The 19,182-nt window shown below is 49.6% G+C and overlaps 1 protein-coding gene across 1 annotated transcript in view; it reads left to right on the top strand.

Moving 5' to 3' along the window:
- Positions 1 to 324: 324 nt before the first annotated feature.
- The window catches only part of AIF1L (allograft inflammatory factor 1 like), a 29,107-nt gene continuing 10,249 nt past the window's right edge, over positions 325 to 19,182 (top strand). The window contains exons 1-3 of the mRNA XM_007530310.3: positions 325 to 482; positions 646 to 707; positions 17,877 to 17,943. Of these exons, the coding sequence (XP_007530372.1) occupies positions 452 to 482; positions 646 to 707; positions 17,877 to 17,943 (160 nt within the window). The 5' untranslated portion in view covers positions 325 to 451. The remainder of the gene's footprint in view (positions 483 to 645; positions 708 to 17,876; positions 17,944 to 19,182) is intronic.

Here is a 19,182-nt window from a genome sequence, read left to right on the forward strand (position 1 = left end):
AAATTGAAAAATCCTGGGGTAGGGGAGTGGAGGTCCCTGTGGCGCAGTAGTGAGGCAACAGCCCGCGCTGGGAGCGCTCGGGTGCTCACTCCCACCCGGTGCAGCGTGCTCGCTGTTGAGGAGCTGGGCTGGGGGTGAGGTGGGATGGGGTGGGGGGAGTCTCACGAGCGGCCCCTAGACGAGCACTTTCCGCGTTCTCCTCCCGGGACCCTGCGAGAGGACTCGGCGACCTGCATAATAGGCGCTTTGATGCCGGCTACCCGCGCGGGCGGGTCGGGGAGGGGCAGGGGGAGGAGGGAGGGCGAGAGGGAGGGGTGTGCCGGCCGAGGCCTTCCCTCCGCCCCTGAGTCCAGCGACCACAACCCGCGGGAGCTCGGCACAGGCGCCCGCGCCTCCTCTGAGTTCCCCGCCGCGCCCGTGAAGCCCCGATCCGGGGCGCCCCGCGCTCGCCATGTCTGTCGCGCTCGGCAACAGGTTCCAAGGTAGGCGCCGTGGGTCCCCTGCTCCCCGCGCCCCACTAGCCCGCTGCTCCCCGCGCCCCCAGCTCTGCGCGCCGGACAGAGCGCCGGGCCGCTGCGCGCGGGAAGAAGCAGGCGCGGTCCCCAGAGACCCGCGCTTCCCGGGCTCTCTCTTTGTCTCCTGCAGGAGGAAAGGCGTTTGGTTTGCTCAAAGCCCGGCAGGAGCGGAGACTGGAGGAGATCAACCGGGTAAGCGCACGCCGCCGCCTTCAAGCATGCAGCCCAGTCCCGGTAGCCGCCTGCCTCTCGCCCCCGCACCCCCGCACCCCAGCACACCAGCACCCTCTCCTTCTGAGCAAGACCCCCCCCCCCCATCTCTTCTCTCTGCACCCAGGCTTCTCCCAATTTCCTCCCTCCTCCCCTGCCCCTGCTTCTCCGACTCCGGTCCCCATCCACCTCCCTCCGCCCTCTAGCAACGGCGTCTCGGGTTGCAAGTTGTTACACTTAGATCAGGGAGCCCGCCCGCCTTGAGCACTGATGTCCGGGAAGCCCTCTGGGCCTGGCCGCCAGGATTGGGAAGGCGGTGGGGTCCTGAGTCTTCTAGAAGTCCTTGATTGTACAGTTCACGAAGGCCTCTGAGAGCAAGGTGACAAGGCTCCAAACTCCTAGGCTCGCTTAATTATAGAACATGCTGGCCTCCTGTTGGCCCCCCCACCCCCGCAACTCTTTTGCAAGATTTCTTTAAAGATGATGCTTTTCCTACCTCTCCCAGTGGGTTTCTATAGAGAAATCCTCTGGGCTGTTGCTAAGCACAGGCTGGGAGCTCCATCAACAGTTTGCTTAATGACCTTGTAGATTCTAAAAGATATGGGAAAGTGTTAGGGCCAGTCTGGTTTGACTGCAGCTCAGCCAGTGGCTTAAGGCTTCTGCAAGACCTGGGTTGGGGGTGTCTATCTTAACCCGGTGCCAGCTCTGAGTCTTCAGTAGGGACCTCTCAGCATGCTGACAGGATGGCACTGAGGGCTCAGGGAAGGAAGGCATGCAGTGTGCTTTGTCCACTACCGGGCAAGAGCAGACTTCTCCATGGGAGGTACTAGAATTATTTCCTGAGACTCTTTCCTAATTGGTTGCAGTGAAATGCTCTTGAACAAAGCTGGGCATTACCCCTGCTTGTTCACTTGGGCCACTGGGGTAGCCAGGGTTCATACCCAGCTAAGAGTCCCAACAGTGGGGAGTTGGTGGGGGCCCCGGAAGGGTTCTGGTGGAGACTGGGCCCAGGGCTTTGGGCTCAGTTGCAATATTTCCTCTTGCCCCAGGGATTTGTAGTCTTGACTCCTGCCTTTATTTTCTCAGACTGCCTAGAACTAGTCTGATTTCATTCCACAGGCTCTTGGAATCCTGTACAGAGCTCTGGGGGACCCTCAGGGTAAAATCTGACTTTTCTACCATCATCTTCCCTCAGCCTCCTTTTTGTGATCTGTTGTTGTCCCTAAGTACTAGAGGCTCAATCATGAGGGGCCAACTATTTTTTTCAGGTTAGAGACAGAGATAGGTTCAGGTGGTGGTGTAACTGGTGAAGTGCCGTTATGTTACCTTGCTCAAAGACCCAGGTTCAAGCCTCAGGTCCACCTGCAGGAAGGAAGCTTCACAAGTGGGGAGCAGTGCTGCAGATGTTTCTCTCTCCTCATCTCTCAGTCTACTTTTCTCTATATATTACAAAAATAAATAAATAAATAACATAATAAACTTAAAGAGATAGAGGGAGAGAGGGAAAGATAACATTACACCAGAGCTTCTTCCAGTGCAGTGGGAGACCTCGGGTCCAGGCTTCCAGCTTCCCGCCCAGTTCACTGTGTAGCTCATCCACCCTTGGTCTTGGCTGCTCTTGCCCTCTGGACAAGCGCCTACCACCCTGACCTCATATTCTCTCCTGAGCCACAGAGCCTGGGCGGGTTCTGGAGCTGGCTGAATCCACCCACAGCCAGCAAGACCCTGAGCCAGAGACAGCTGGAGATGGGGGAGGGTGGAGGGGATTGTAGTTGGACCAGCTAGAGTAGCTGAGAGTGTGGGACTCTCCCTGCCAGCCTTTCTTTGGTGGTGGTGACAGGTGGGGGGGGTGAGGTGGGGTGGGGGTGGCCACCTGCTGCAGGGTTGTTAGGGAAGGTGGACTGGCTTGGCTTAGAAAATGGGACAGTGTTTGTTTTTTTTTTCCTTCCAGGGTTATCACTGGGGCTTGGTGCCAACACTACGCAAATCCACTGCTCTTGGCAGCCATTATTTCTTTTCTTTCTCTCTTTCTTTTATTGGATAAGACAGAAATTGAGAGGGAGAGGGGAGACTAAGAGGGAGAGAGAAAGATAAACACCTGTAGACCTGCTTCACCACTTGTGAAGTGGCCCCCCTGAAGATGGGGCACAGAGGCTTGAACCTGGGTCCTTGTGTGGGTCTTTACGCTTTGTACTATGTGCACTTAACTGGGTGCACCGCTACCTGGTCCCTGAACAGTGTGTTTCTCTGGGACTGGTCTGAATAGCATCAAGTAAGAGGCTGTGTCTAACTACCTTGGGACCTTAGTGCCCAGAGAAGGTGAGAAAACTGAATGAGGCCACACAGGAGTCAGTGACAGAGTATGCAGTCTAGTGTGTGCTTTCCCTGTTTGAATGCTTTTCTCAGACCCACAGTGTGAGCCGAGGCATCTGTGGGGCCCTGAGACCCTTAAGGTAGGTAGCCCCAGGATCATCCCAACCACTGCAAATCAGGTTGGCCCCAACAAATTTCAGAATCTTGACCCCTACTCTTTGTTATGAACTTGGGCGAAACCATCTGAGATAATGATCTCTGGGCTGCTGTGACTTTTCAGCCAGATAATCTATATAAACCAGAGAGAGCTGGCTGATGTCTGGATAGTTATTGCTGGTTTGTTTGACTGCAAGTTGTAGGGAGTGGACACCCGGAGGCCAGGTCTGAGCTGTGCTATGGCTCTTAGTGGCTGCTCAGATGAATGGACCAGACCATTCATCTGGCTGAGACTTATCTTCCCTTGTCTTACAAGGGGGAAGGGACCCCACTCGGCCCTGAGCCTATGGTGATCAGTGAGCATGAGCTTTTCAAAGCATTTTTCAGACTTTCTGTTCGAGGATATTCGTGTGTGTGTGTGTGTGTGTGTGTGTGTGTGTGTGTGTGTGTGTTGGGGGGTGGTTTCTGGAAGTGAGGGTTCCAGAGGGAACAGTGCTGGCAATCCAGGCTGCCTGCCACTGGAGTGCTGCTTCACTGCCCCACTGGAATGGGGTTCCTATAGTTTGGGGCTGGGAAGAACAGCGTTCAGTGTCCCTGTGGAAGCCAGAAACAGTGTAGGGTTCACTGCATGCCCAGGGATGCTGGGCCAGCTGCCGTACCTCCAGTTTGGGCACTGTTGTGGCTGTTGGAGACAAAGTCCAAGCTGACGGGCAGCTTGGAGGGCTTCTCTGGGCCAAAGCCCAATTACCTTGTGAGGTCCTTCTCCTCTGTGGGGTGGGCCAGCTTCCAGAGGGCAGCCTCAAAGCTCAGTCTCAGGGATTGCTATTGAAAAGGATCCAGGAGTGAAAATAGAAAGAGTCTTGGGTAGGCCCAGAGGTCCTGGTGGAGACGTAGGAAAATGCACTTTCTATGTTTTACTACAGTTTCTGTTCTTAGTTTCTGAGCATTTGGGCATTGTGCCAGGCATTCTCCTTGAATACTTGTGCCCACCCTTTGAGATAGGTACCTTTGTCCCTTTCACTTTGTAGAAAATGGGTTCCTGAATTGAAACACTCCCAACTTGAACCTGGCTCAGTCTCTCAATAGAGAGATTTGATTGGGTTTCTGCTGTGTGTGTGTGTGTGTGTGTGTGTGTGTGTGTGTGTGTGTGTACATGCACTACTGGAGCAGGCAGAACCAATGCTCCTCCTACCTCCCCCACATAGCTGACATTCCCCTGGTGGCACGGCAGGTGACCCCTGGCCAGCCAGGCGCATCCTTATATGGCAGTGGGACAAATTCCCTCTGGTTTCCCCCAGGGACAGAAAGAAGCTGGTGCTGGATGCCCTACACAGTCCTCTTCTCTTGGGACTGAGCTAGAAGAGCCTCAGATGGTGAGGGCTGCAGCTGGAGCCAGCCAGAGGCTAGTATCTTTAACAAAACACATGAATCGAGCCTTTACCCTGTGTTGGGACAAAAATTACTAGGACTCCTCCCATTTTAGAGATGAGGAAGCAGAGGCTCAGCCAGGTGAAGTCACCTGCCCAAGGTGACCCTATTGAGTAGTGGCAGAGCCGGGGCTCTGACTCCACACATTGCCTGTGGCTGTCTCAACCCCTGTCCACCAGGTGGCCACAGCCTAGCTGTGACACTCTTCTCTCATATGTGGATAAGGATCTCTGGCTTCCTTCCCTCCCTCCTGGTCCTCCTGGGTCGAATGAAGGGCACTGAGCATTCCCTGTAGCATAGCTGAGCCTAGTGAGAATTTCAGGACCCATGTGCCACCTGCAGTGAGACAAGCTGGCATGGCAGACAGGCTGAGTATCATTGCCTAAGGGGGGGTGTTATGTCCCAATCCCCTCCCCTAGGAAGGGAACCTCTGAGACCTGACCCTTGCAGGTGTGTCTCTTGCTGTGTACCTGGCAGTGCCACCCTGTCCTTGCCTGGGTGAATGTGCCCAGCTGGCATCACCGGACACCCGTCTCTCTTGCTCTTCCTTAATATATTATAAGGGAGATAGTGATAAGTGGCCACGTGAGCCTCCAAGGATTCAGTGTCCCCCACAGGTCCAGCCAGCTGTGACCTCAGTGTGGCTGTGTCACAGGAAGCTGAAGATGGAATTTCTGTAAGGTCTGCTTCATTCAGGCGGGCAGTGGGTACTCTTCGGCCCCATCTCTTGGCCAGGACACAGTGTCCACATGAGGCTGCTGTGGGGAATGTGAGCCTTCTGTCTCTCAGGGTGCACATTACAGGCTTCTGCAACACAGCAGGCACTAGGCTGGGCGTTTGTCCTGGTCTGGGCCCTTTAGGGGTCTGTGGACCACATCAAGAGGCCTCCATCCTGGGAGTTCTCACCCAGGACATTAGCTGCAGTTCCTTCAGTGGCCTTCAAGATGGTGAGATCTACCCACCCCCAGGCTCTCCTGGAGCTGCAACATAAAGAGGAGCCTGGAGGACTGGGGGCAGGTGCTGGAGGTGCCAGTCCAGGGGTAGAGCTAGGCAGGGGACAAGGATTCAGACATTGGGGGCACCGCATCAGTCAGAGGCCTCTGATGGTTTTGAAAGTCGCTCCCTCCTAGGCAGGAGCCCTTACATGGGGCCACTGGAGGTGGGGGTGGGAGGTGGTTCTGCTGTCCCCAGAGGCTGTAATGTAGATGGACCAGAGAGGCACTGTCCCTGGGCTGATGGGAGTACTCTGTCCTCCTGTGTGGATGACCTGTCACTGCCAGGTCAGCCAGTTGACCTAGGACAAAACACCCCTTGCCCTTGCCGGAAGGGATGGCTAGAGTCCAGGCTCACCAGGAGGATTCTGTGAGATGCAGAGAGTGGGAGTGGCTCTCGTTTTTGTCTTCATACATTTGTCTCGGTTGAGTTTGAGTTTGGGTAATCCAAAGGCATTAGTACTTGCTGACACTTACGGAAGTATACGAGCTAGCCCTCCCCTCTCTCCCTCTTTCCTGGCATCAGGGCCTCATGCATGTGTGATTTTACTCTCCCAGGACAACTTTTCTTCTTTCATTTATTTATTTTTCTTCAATTTTAGGTAGAGAGACAGGAAAAGATCAATAAAGAGGGAGTGACACCACAGCACCAGAGCTTCCCCTAGTGCAGTGGCGCTCCCTGTGATGTCAGGGTTCAAGCCCTGTTCCTGTGCACAGCAAGGCACATGCCTACTGAGTGAGCTATCTTCCAGCCCCTCAGCCTTGGACCTAGAGAAAGAGAGAGAGAGAGACAGAGACAAAAGGGAGAAGCACCATAGCATTACTCCACCATCCTGGAGCATTCCCTGGTGTCATGGTACTCCAGTGTGGTTCCAGGGCTTGAACCTGGGATCTCATGCATAGCAAAGTGCATGGTTTACCAGGTGAACTATCCCTTTCTATGCAGCTCATTCATTTAGTCCTTATATCCACCCAGAGAGGAGACTCCATACAGTGAGGAGACTCCTTACAGATGAGGAGATGGGCACCCCAGAGCAGTAAAGTTCCCTGGGGCCACAGAGTTCATCAGTGCTGAGGCTAACTTTAAAAAGCCTAATCAATTAATTAATTTACTTTTTTATAGAGATAGGTAGCAGCACTCTGGGATATGCTGTGCTAGAGATCAAAATCAAGACTTGACATTTGCAAGCCCAAAGCTTCACCACTATATCACCTCCCAGGTCACAACCCAGCCTCCTTTCTAAGCTCCCCTCTGTGCCGTTTGCTGGTCTTTTGGGACCTTTGTGCCCCTGTGCCCCTAGCTTGGCGCCTGCTTGTCTTTCCCTCCCTCCTTCAAGTCTTTGTTCAACTGTCACTTTCTCTCTAAGTGTCACCTTCTTCCTTTTTATTTTATTTATTTATTTTTCAGAGCTCTGCTCTTCTCTGGCTATTGATGGTGCTAAGGACCTGTCCCGTGATGCTGATGCCTCACATGCAAGTCCTATGTGCTCCCATTATGTTATCCCCCAGCCTCAAGTGTCACTTTTTCTTATTTATTTCCTTTTGTTGCCCTTGTTTTTATTGTTGTAGCTATTATTGTTGTTGTTACTGATGTCATCATTGTTGAATTGGACAGAAAGAAATGGAGAGAGGAGGGGAAGACAGAGAGGGGGAGAGAAAGATAGACACATGCAGACCTGCTTCACCGCCTATGAAGCGACTCCCCTGCAAGTGGGGAGCTGGGGGCTCGAACTGGGATCCTTATGCTGGTCCTTGCGCTTTGTACCACATGCACTTAACCCACTGCGCTACCACCTGACTCCCAACTGTCACTTTTTCACTGAGGCCAATCCCATACACCCTGCCCACTGCTGCCCCCTTCCTATGCAGTCCAATTTAACTTCCTATGTGTGTTCTGTCCCATGTGTGTCTTGCCTCATCTCCAAACGTAACTGACAGTGTAACTGCTTATTCAACGTACTGCCTGCTGCCCTGTCTCCCCAGATAAACTGCAGGCTCCAGGAGGTGGCTTAGGAAGTAGAGCAGGCAGCTTCAAGTATGAGGTCCTGGGTTCAATCCCCAGCAACACAAAACAACACCATGGAAAGCACAAGGACACAAATGAGTAGAACTTCATGGGTGGTGGAGTGGTGCTTGGTTTCTCTCCATCTCACTCTCTCTCTTTCTCTAATATAGACTAGATGGGCATTAGTGGAGGGGATAATAGTGCTTTGGTGGTGGTGAAGTGTGGCAACACATTTTATTTATTTATTTTGCCTCCAGGGTTATCGCTGGGGCTTGGTGCCTGCACTGTGAGTTAGTCCACTGCTCCTGGTGGCCATTTTTCATTTTTATTGGATTGGACAGAGAGAAATTGAGAGGGGAGAGGGAGATAAAGAAGGAGAGAGACAGAGAGACACTTGCAGACCTGCTTCACCACTTGTGAAGTGACTCCCCTGCAGGTGGGTAGCCAGGGGCTCAAACTGGGATCCTTGTGCGGGTCCTTGCACTTTGTACTATGTGCTCTTAACCTGGTGCACCACCACCCAACCCCTGGCAAGTCATTTTAAAGAAGAGATTGTACTTCTAAAATATGTGTGGTCTAATAAACCAAGGTTACCTCAAAAGCAAATAAAATTATATAAAAATAGATAAATAAGAGAGAAATACAGACTAAACATTGGCTCAAGGCTGAGAAACAGCTCACCCAGTTGAACACACCCTCCCACACTATGTGAGAGGACACATTACCTCACAGGAGCACCATGCACTACGCCAAGGGAAGCTGTGTGGATAGATAGATAGATAGATAGATAGATAGATAGATAGGGGCCAGGCAGTGGCACATTGGGTTAAGCATACTTGCACATAGTATGAGAGCATGGATCCACTCAAGGATCCAGGTTCAAGGCCCTGGCTCCCCACCTGCGGGGGGAGGGGGGGTTTGCTTCACAAGCAGTGAAGTAAGTATGCAGGTGTCTATCTTTCTCTCCTTCTCTATCTCCCTCTCCTCTCTCAGTTTCTCTCTGTCCTACTCAATAAAATGGAAAAAATTGCCACCAGGAGCAGTGGATTTGTAGTGCAGGCACTAAGCCCCAGTGATAACCCTGTAGGCATATAAATAAATAAATATTTCAAAAGCTAGATAGAAGTAGATGTAGATATAGATATAGATAATAGACAATGTTCAGTGGTATCACACATACTTGAAGCCCTGGGTTCATTCCCCAGCACTCTATATAAAAAACAAACAAACAAACAAGGCTCCTCATAGTAAGTGTAAAACGGATATTTATAGGAGTGGAAGAGACTGGCAGAGGTCTGATCACTTGCTCAGAACAACACAGCATGTCATCGACTAAGCTGGGATCCAGCCTTACAGCAGAGGCACCTGTATTCCTGAGAGAACCCAGGCAGTGGGTGTCAGAGGAGGCAGACCTTGACCACAGGTCTTACGAGAGCCTGTTTACTGTCCAGTGCCCACCATATATCAGGTGCTCATCCACATCTGTGGAATGATGGAGGAACCTCCCCTTCAGTCCAGAATGACTTGCTTCACTCTTTTCTTTGAAATGACCAAGCAGCTTTGCAAAAGCATGTACATGTATGTGACAGCCTGGAGGACACACAGGGTGGGGAATCACATTTACTCTTTGAGCCAAAAACGACACATGCTGGAGCCTCAGAGTGACTTCTGTGGGAGAAGCAGCTGACCTGTTCGTGCTTGGGTAGACTGCCTCACTGACACTGCGCTAGGGCAGCTGTGTGGACCGTGCTGTGCGTGGGGCACAAAGCAGGTGTGCAGGCAGGTGACGGGAACAGCAGCTTCACTGGTCTGGCTGCCAGCCCCTACGCCGTCTCCAGGCTTCAGATTATTGGCTCCTGCTCATGCATGGCTCACGAATGGCTTCTTCTGGATATCCTCCTCCTATATCCTGTCCCAGCTTCAGGACACAGCAGTACTATTGAATGGTTTCCTTGTGGGTTCATACTCCAGGACAATCTCCCCACTTCCAATCCCTGCACTGACTCTTAAGTCCTTGGGTGGAGGAGATGAAAAGTCACTTCAGAAGTTTGGAAGAAAAGCAAAATAAGAAGTAAAAAGAGACAAGTTGGAGCCAGGATGCCTGGGTTGGAGTTACTTAGTAGCTATGTAAAAATTATTGTCTACGCTTCAGTTTCTTTGTGTATAGGAAGGATGAAAACATCTTGGCACCAGCTGGGAAATAGCTCACCCAATAGAACAGATGCCCTGTTGTGCATGAGACCATGGGTGTGAGCCCGGACACCACATGGGAGCACCATGGGTGACACCAGAGGAGCTCCATGGGTGCTGGAACGGTGCTGTGGTGTCCCTCTCTCTCTGTTTTCCTTCTCTCCTCTCTCTGGAACATAGAGAATAGAAAATTGAGTCAGGGAGACCACTCAGTGCTATGATGCCTGTGAGAAGCTCTTGGTTCCATCCCCAGCACCATAAGAGGAGTGAAGACAAAAACAAGGGAAACTGCTTAGATGGAATGGGGCTTTCATTCTCTCTCTCTGGAGCTATATACTTACAGTTAGACTGGGGACAGAGTGCAGGCCTTCCATGGTCAGTTTCTGGCCACCACATGAAATGCATCAGTGGTATTCTGATCTTTAAATTGACTAGGTTTTGAGCTGGAAAAATAGCTCGCTTGGGTAGTGTGCTACTTTGCTTTGATTCTCTCTCTCTCCTTCTATCTTATGAAATAAATAAAATGCATTTTAAAACAGAAAGGAAAGGGAGTCAGGAGGTAGTGCAGCGGGTTAAGCGCATGTGGCACAAAGCGCAAGGACTGGCATAAGGATCCCGGTTCGAACCCCTGGCTCCCCACCTGCAGGGGAGTCGCTTCACAGGCGGTGAAGCAGGTCTGCAGGTGTCTGTCTTTCTCTCCCCCCTCTGTCTTCCCCTCCATTTCTCTCTGCCCTATCCAGAAACGATGACATCAACAACAACAACAATAATAACTATAACAATAAAACAAGGGCAACAAAAGGGAATAAATAAAAATATGTATTTTTTTAAATAAAGGGGGAAAAAAGGGTGCTGAGGCACAAACTCTTATGATGGGAGAACCAGGGGACACAAAATATGTTGGCTGCTGATAAGGGTTAAGGAGAAGCTGGCTTCATCAGTGAAAAGACTAATGTCCCAGGCTTCACCTGGGCTGCTGTGCCTGCTGAGAGGTTGGCCCAACGTCCAATGAATAGAGTTGTTCTGAACCACCCTGTAGTTCGAGCTTCATTCTTTTCTTTTTACTATTATTTATTTATTTATTTATTTATTCCCTTTTGTTGCCCTTGTTGTTTTATTGCTGTTGTTATTGATGTCGTTGCTGGATAGGACAGAGAGAAATAGAGAGAGAAGGGGAAGACAGAGAGAGGCAGAGAAAGATAAGACACCTGCAGACCTGCTTCACTTCTTGTGAAGCGACTCCCTTGCAGGTGGGGAGCCGGGGGCTCGAACCGGGATCCTTACACCTGTCCATGTGCTTTGCACCGCCTGCGCTTATCCCGCTGCGCTACCGCCTAACTCCCTCGAGCTTCATTCTTATCCTTGTGCTCAGTCACTGTCTGATTGTTTTGTGTGTAAGTTGTCTCTAAGACTGAGGACCTGGTCTTTGCCTTTGATCCTCAGCTGCCTGAGGTGGCACATCAGTTCAGACAGGCTTTGGGCTGGCACAGGATCCTGATCAGCAGAATGAGGGTTTGGAAATAGCCCCTTTGTTCTCTTAGTGGAGGTCCCCAGATATTGGGCCTGTGCACTCAGGCCTCCCCTTAAAGCCTTTCCAGTTCATAAAAATGGTAGTATGGGGACCAGGCGGTGGTGCACCTGGTTAAGCACATGCATTACAGTGTACAAGGACCCAGGTTCAAGTCCCCGGTCCCCACCTACAGGGGGAAGTTTCACAAGTGGTGAAGAAGGGTTGCAAGTGTCTCTCTATCTCTTGCCCTCTCTAACTCTATTTCTCAATTTCTCTATATCCAATAATGAGTAAAGTTTAAAAATATAGAAAATGGCAGTGTGAAAGGAATGTGGGCAATATAGTGAAATAAAAGTAGACTAAGGGCTGGGAGGCAGCACAGTGGTTTTGTGAAAAAACTTTCATACCTAAGGAAGGCTCCAAGGTCCCAGATTTAGAACCACCATAAGCCAGAGCTGAACAATTCTAGAAAGAAGGAAGGAAGGGAAGAGAAAGGAAGAAAGGAAGGAAGGAAGGTGGTGCACTTGGTTAAGCACACACTTTATAGTGCGTAAGGATCCAGGTTCAAGACCTCAGTCTGACCTGTAGGGGAGACGCTTCATAAATGATGAAGTACTATTGCAGCGCCCTGTCCCCTTGCTTTACCTCCCTCTTCCCTCTCAGCTTCTGTCTCTATCCAAAATAAACAAAATTAAATAAAATAAAGAAAGGGGAAAATGGAGGCAGGGCTGGGGAGATGCCATAATGGTTATGAAAAAGTATTTTAATGCCTGAGGCTTTGAGGCCCCAGAATAATCTCTAGCACTATCATAAGCCAGAGCTGAACAATGCTCTGGTCTGTTTGTATGTTTTTCTCTGTATCTCTCACTCACTAAAAAATAAATAGGGGGTCGTGTTGATGTGAAGCATACAACAGGGTCGGGTTGGAGCACAGTGGGTTAAGCACATGTGGCACAAAACTGGAGGACCGGTATAAGGATCCCAGTTTGAGCCCCCGGCTCCCCACCTGCAGGGGGTTTGCTTCACAAGCAATGAAGCAGGTCTGCAGGTGTCTGTCTTTCTCCCTCTCTGTCTTCCCTCCTCTCTCCATTTCTCTCTGTCCTATCTGGCAACAACAACATTAGTAACAACAATAATAGTAACCACAACAATGATAAAACCACAAGGACAACAAAAAAGAAAAATAAATATTTAAAATAAATAAATAAAACTTTTTTAAATAAATAAAACTTTTTAAAAAATAAAAGATCCTAATATTTAAGGTGGGGGTAGATAGCATAATGGTTATGCAAAGAGACTTTCATGCCTGAGGCTTCAAAGTCCCAAGTTCAATCTCCCACCCCACCATAAGCTAAAGCTGAGCAATGCTCTGGGGGGAAAAAAAAACTTAATATTTAAAGAAAAGAAATTAAAAAAGAAAGTAGGCTGAAAGAATTAAAAAAAAAATTCTGAGATGCTGAACTGTCTCCTTTTAAAATGGCCTTGTTTGACCTCATGGCAACTGTCAATGAAAATTGTCCGAAGTCTTGGCAGAATAAAAACTTGGCAGCTCTTTTTTTTAGCACTACCCTCCCCCCCCCACACACTTTTAAATTTGTTTGGAGATGTTTCTTTCTGCTTTGCCCCTTGAAGTCTTGGACCCACTGACTTGTCTGTCTCTCTACTGAACAGATAGTGGACCAGTGACTCTGGGAGGTGCCTGCTTTGCTCAGGGTCACAGATAAGAATGAATTGTCCTATGGTCAGAGACTGGGATGTGTGCAGTGGTCGTGCCCTGGACTAGGGCAGTGATGGGGAAGCACTCTGGGAAAGAGCCAGGAGGAAGGGAAGTCCTGGACAGAGCCTGGCAGATGGAAGGCAGCCTCCTAGGCTGCAGGAGACTTCAGTGGAGAGAGCCCTGCTGGACACATGGTAATGAGGCCCCCGAGTGAGACTGAGCAGGCCAGCTGGACCCCATGGACTCTGGGGCTGCTGTCCCGCCAGCTGCAGGAGGGCACAGACCCAGGCTTGAAAGCAACCTTACACGTCCTGCCTGGAGACTTCACGTATCTTTTCATTTCTTTCTTTTTGTCCATTGAGAGGTTTTATTTAACATAATCATGACATCGCTAGAAGAACAATCCCAGGACTTTCCCATGTGTTTTCCTTTTCTTTAAAAATACATTTGTTGGGAGTCGGGCTGTAGCGCAGCGGGTTAAGCGCATGTGGCGCAAAGCACAAGGACAGGCGTAAGGATCTCGGTTCGAGCCCCCAGCTCCCCACCTGCAGGGGAGTCTCTTCACAGGCGGTGAAGCAAGTCTGCAGGTGTCTGTCTGTCTCTCCCTTCTGTCTTCCCCTTCTCTCTCCATTTCTCTCTGTCCTATCCAACAATGATGACATCAATAGCAATAATAACTATAACAATAAAACAACAAGAGGGAATAAATAAATATTTAAAAAAAATACATTTGTTGTATTTGTTGGGAGTTGGGCGGTAGCACAGTGGGTTAAGAGCACATGGCGCAAAGCTCAAGGACCGGCATAAGGATCCCGGTTCAAGTCCCTGGCTCCCCACCTGCAGGGGGGTCACTTCACAAGCGGTGAAGCAGGTCTGCAGGTGTCTGTCTTTCTCTCCCTCTGTCTCCCCTCCTCTCTTGATTTTTCTCTGTCCTATCCAACACTATCAATGGCAACAATAACAACGACAACAACAAGGGCAACAAAAAAAAAAAAGAGAGAGAAAATGCCCTCCAGGAGCAGTGGATTCGTGGTGCAGGCACAGAGCCCCAGCAATAACCCTGGAGGCAAATATATATTTGTTTATTAATTAATCAGGGTGTGAGAGACAACTAGAACATGTGATGCCAGGACTGAACTTGGGATTTCAGGAACTGGGAGTTCAATGCTTTATCTATTGTGACACCTCCCAGGCTGCCCTACTGTGTGTTTTCTTTTTTCTTCTTCTTTTTTTTTAATCTTTATTTTTTTGGATAGAAACAGAAATCGAGAAGGGGAGGTAGAGAGGGAGAGAGACACCTGCAGCCCTGCTTCACCACTTGTGAAGCTTTCCCCTGCAGGTGGGAACCGGGGGCTCGAACCTGGGTCCTTGGTCACTGTAACATGTGTGCTCAGCCAAGTGCACCACCACCCAGCCCTAACTGTTTGTTTTCATCTCATTTCTTCATAGTCCATCATGCTAACTGATGTTTTCAGAACAATTAAAATAATTAACAGGAAGGGGACAGGTTATTCTGCCTTTAAAAAATTATTTTACTGTTTTTAGATCTTTGAGTTGAACATCCAGGCTGGGACTGATTACACCACACATGTTAAACCTGCCTATAAAATGTGCTATGTTGTTTTGTGTGGGCCGGCTTCACGGGCGGGTAACAGATGACCCGGGACTCATGGCTGGGTTGTACGCAGTTTCTCTTTATTCATGCAGGGCGCAGCGCAGTCTGTACCAAGCTAAGCTAAACTAAAAACTACAATCTTGTCCTTATAAATATACTAGCCCAGTAGGGTGGGAACAGGATGCTACGCAGAGAGGGTGGAGAGAAAAGTGACTGGTGAAAATCAGGGTGTGACTAGGAGAGGGGACAGAGCAGGCAAGAATTCTACCACTGAACCACCAATGCCCTGGAGGGAGGGTGGTGCTTGTTAACAGAGGTTATGTAAATAGAATGCAGTGGTTTGTAAATAGAATAGTGTTAAGCAGGGGGGATTAAACTAAAGAAACAGAAGGGGTTTTTAGAAGCATACCAACAGTGCTACAACTTTCCCCATCTCTGTGGTCTTCAGGGAGTTCACATTTGCCATGCAGTCAGTCTCTCTTCTTTGTCATGCCTGGAAACTGGACATGACTTTGGAGCCCTGCCTAATTAGAGCCTGACGTTGGCCTTGCTTGTCAGCTAGTTGATGCTCCTGAGAGCACCAATCAGGACATGCATGCGTCCCCTTATGGTGGCGTGAGGAGATGATAGGAAGAGTGACTTTTTTCGTTTGGTTTTGGTGCCGGGTCTGGAAACCAAGACCTCACACTGAACTATGTGATCTGTCACTGGGTTGTGTCCCAGAATTTAGACGTCTTATTTAACTTCACTGATCTGCATGTTCTCACCTGGAATGAAACTGCCTTGGTAGTAACGATAAAGATTTAATGAATTAACGCAGTTCCTGATGAAAATAAGAGAGGCATTCAGGTCCCATCCCCACCCCACCCAGCAAGGGGGACCTTGTTGGTAAGTGGTTGCTCTGACTCCACCAGCAGATGCTGAGATAGGGTCTGGGTGGTGCACCAGGTTGAGTGCACACATTACTATGTGCAAGGACCCACACTTAAGCCCCTGGTCCCCACCTGCCAAAGGGGAGGAGGGACACTTGATGAGCGGTGAAGCAGGCTGCAGGTCTCTTCCTCTCTATCTTCTCCCCTCTCAATTTCTCTGTACCCTATCAAAATAAAAAGGAAAAAAGGGGGGTGGGCAATAATGACCACTGGGAGCCTTGGATTTATTGTGCAGGCTCTGAACCCCAGTGATAACTCTGATGGCGGGAAAAAAAAAAAAAGAGAAAGTGCTGAGTTGACAAAGAGGAACTTGAACCCTGGAACGGGTCAGGCTCTGCCTCACATTCTATCACACCTGCCACATACTGTGTGCTGATGCCTTTTGCTTTGTGCTTGAGGTGGGTCAGCTCTGTAGAGCTGCAGGTACACAGTGAGTACCCCCATGCCCGCTGCATAGCTAGCAAGGAGGGCACTGAGATCCAAGCAGAGTGGTTAGTAGTCTATTCAAGTTCTTGCCATTCTCCATTAAATCTCTAGGAAGTTTAGAGTGAAGTCAGGAAAAGTAGTGAGTTCCCTGTTCCAGGAGATATGTCAGTATAGACTTGGCCATCACCTAGTGGGAAATGACAGCAAGAAGTGATTGATCTAGTTAGCATTAACATCACTTTATCTTGTTATAATGATGATAATAATAATATTTTTTTGTCTTGAGCACTGCTCAACTTTGGTTATTGGCAGTGTCAGGGATTGAACCTAGGAACTTTTGCATGAGAGTCCTGTGTGCTACCTCTGCACTCTTTCCCCAGCCCTTAACATTTCAAGCATGCACTTCCTATAATTTTAGAACAAGGACCTCGGTATTTAAATGTTTACTTCTTCACGTAAGGAAAAAGAGAACAAGATTGTGCACTGTGGTTCCTCAAAAGCTGCTGAATAAGGGATAGGAAATAGCTCAGCTGGTGGAGCGCACACGTCACTGTGCATAAAGATCTGGGTACAAGCCCATAGTCACAGAATAGGAGTACCACACAAAGAATTTTCACAAGAGGTAGAACAGTGTTGTAGTGTCTCTCCTCCCTTCTTTGTCATTTACTCTGTATTACTGCTACCTCTACCACCACCACCACCACTACCACCAGGCAAGATCAGTGAAATTGCATAGGTGAACCCCGCCCCCAGTGAAGCCCTCATGGCAGAACTAAAACCGCTGCCTACATGAACGAACAGATAAGTGATACCCATATGCAATTGACAGCAATAGGGGAAGCAAGATCCAGAGAAGAGAAGAACTTTGCAGAGTTGCAGTGTTAGAATGGAAACACCCTCCATATGAAGACAGGTTCTAGGGCTTCTTGAAGATTACTAACATAGCAAGTGAGATACCTGGCATTGTGCCTGGCCTGACAGGTACTCACCAATTGGTAACTTTTGCTTTTAAAGCCAAGTGAATGCCAGCCATCTGCCTATCTTTAAGTAACTGTCAGTGTTCAGGATATAGACTCTAAATGAGATGGAGCAGAAACTCTGGCTATGTGAATCTCAGTTCCCTCATCTGTAAAATGGGAGTAACAGGAGTTGCTACCTCTGGGGCCCATTGTTGGAATCTGAAGAGGTCACGTGGGTAAGTGCTTCATTCTGGAGGCTTTTGTCAGTGCCACTGCTCAATCTGATTCCAAAAGGGCTCATTTAATACTCTCCAAGCATTTTGAGTGGGTAGATGGACCCTGTTTTGCAGATGAGGACACAGGTGAGAGATTGACTTTCTAAGTTATGTACAGTTCTTTCTGGCTAAAGCAGATGAAATGCATGACAGCTGCTCTTTATGGAGTACTTTCTCTGTGCCCAGAGTAACACACTCTGTATTCGCAAACAAACCTGAGAGTAGCTTTGGTAATTATTTGCACTTGGCAGATAAAGCAGCAGAGATCTAGAGAGGAATTAGTTTGCTCAGGAGCATATATTTAAGGAGTTCATGCTGGAGCCAGGCAGTGTTTTATTGTGACTTACAGCTATATGAGCTATGGGGACATGGGGCAGGGATTAGGTGTGGGGCATAATCCACAGGTGAACTGAAGGTGTTCTGTTTCTGGAAGATTCACTCCAGGTCTTTCTGGGCTGCTGGGCACACCTCCTCCCTGCAGGGGCCAGAACAAACACTGCAGCCTCCTGTCTGCCCAGCCAAGTCTGGCCACCCAGCTTCCCTGAGGGAGAGGGGCACTGGGGCAGTGGGCCTGTGTGCCGGTGAGTTCCGCCTGCTGATCCTGGACTCTCCACTATCCTCTTACCTCTGCAGGAGTTCCTCTGTGATCAGAAATACAGTGATGAGGAGAACCTGCCAGAAAAACTCGCAGCCTTCAAAGGTAAGTGTGAGTTCCTCTCCCCATTAGCCAAGTGGCAGCCAGGCTGCCTTCTTCTTTCTTCTTCTAGCGTTTGCCTGGCCCTGTGCGACACAGGATGCCCAGTCAGGGGTGTAGACCTCTCCACCTGCCTCCGTCCTCCACACCCCATCACCCAGGGCTGTATGTCCCCCTAGTCCCATACCCCCCAACTGCCCTGCAAGGCCCAGGTTGGCTTCTGTCTGTGCTGCCAGGGTGCTGCAGCTTCCCGGCCTACACAATCAGCTCTTTGTCAAGCCCTGGCCTCTCCCCCTCCACAGTGGAGTGTCTCAGGAGCCCCTGCAGAGAGAATGGACGTTTGTGTCGCTGCAGTGGGGCAGGGGGCAGAGTTTCTGCCCATTGAATCCCAGCAGCACAGGATGAAAAGAAAACAGGGCCCAGGAGCCCGTGCAGGGAGGGGGTGGCATAAAGGTCCCTCTGTTCTGGGCCCTGGGCTTTGGGCCCCAGCCAGCAGCTAAAAAGGAGAGGAGTTGGGCATAGGAGCTGAGCAGGCCCACCTTTCCTGTGGAGAGACTTCTGCACGGCTTGGGGAACTGTGGGCACACTGGAGGACCCTGGCGAAGAGTCACAGAACCGCATCCTCCCTGTGCGAAAACAAACATCCTCCCAAGTGCTCATTGGCTGCATTCAGCTGGGCAGTCCTGTCCTCAGGCAGAACACTCAAGGTTTGCAGGATGTCAGCCTCATGCAGTCATCCCAATCCAACCAGGAGGAAATAATGTGAGCTTTCATTCACCACTGAAGAAACTCAGGCTCAGAGAAGTGGAGTCATTTGCCTGGGGTCACGCAACTCGTGTGTGATAAGAGTTAGGGGTTAAGCTTATATTAGTTTCACTCCAAGGCTCCTAGACTTAACTATTATGCAATGGTGCTTTTTACATAACAAAGAAAGAGGAAGAAAGGAAGGGAAAGAGGAATGAAGGAAGGAGGGAGAGGTGGAAGGGAAAAAAGGAAAGGAAGAGAGGGAAAGAAGAAGTAGAAAAAAGACACCTCCTTTTGTAATTCTGTCCCCTGTCTGTAGGAGAGCTTTGTGGAGGAGGGGGGATAACATACTGGCTATGTAAAAAGACTTCTGTGCCTGAGGCTTCAGAGCCTCCAGTTCCATCCCCTGGACCACATTAAATCAAAGCTGAGCACTGCACTGGTAAACTTAAGTTAATTATTTAAATTAAATATAAATAAATAAAGAAGAGTCATACGATG

Source organism: Erinaceus europaeus, chromosome 10, assembly GCF_950295315.1.
Source record: "Erinaceus europaeus chromosome 10, mEriEur2.1, whole genome shotgun sequence".
Lineage (NCBI taxonomy): Eukaryota > Metazoa > Chordata > Mammalia > Eulipotyphla > Erinaceidae > Erinaceus > Erinaceus europaeus.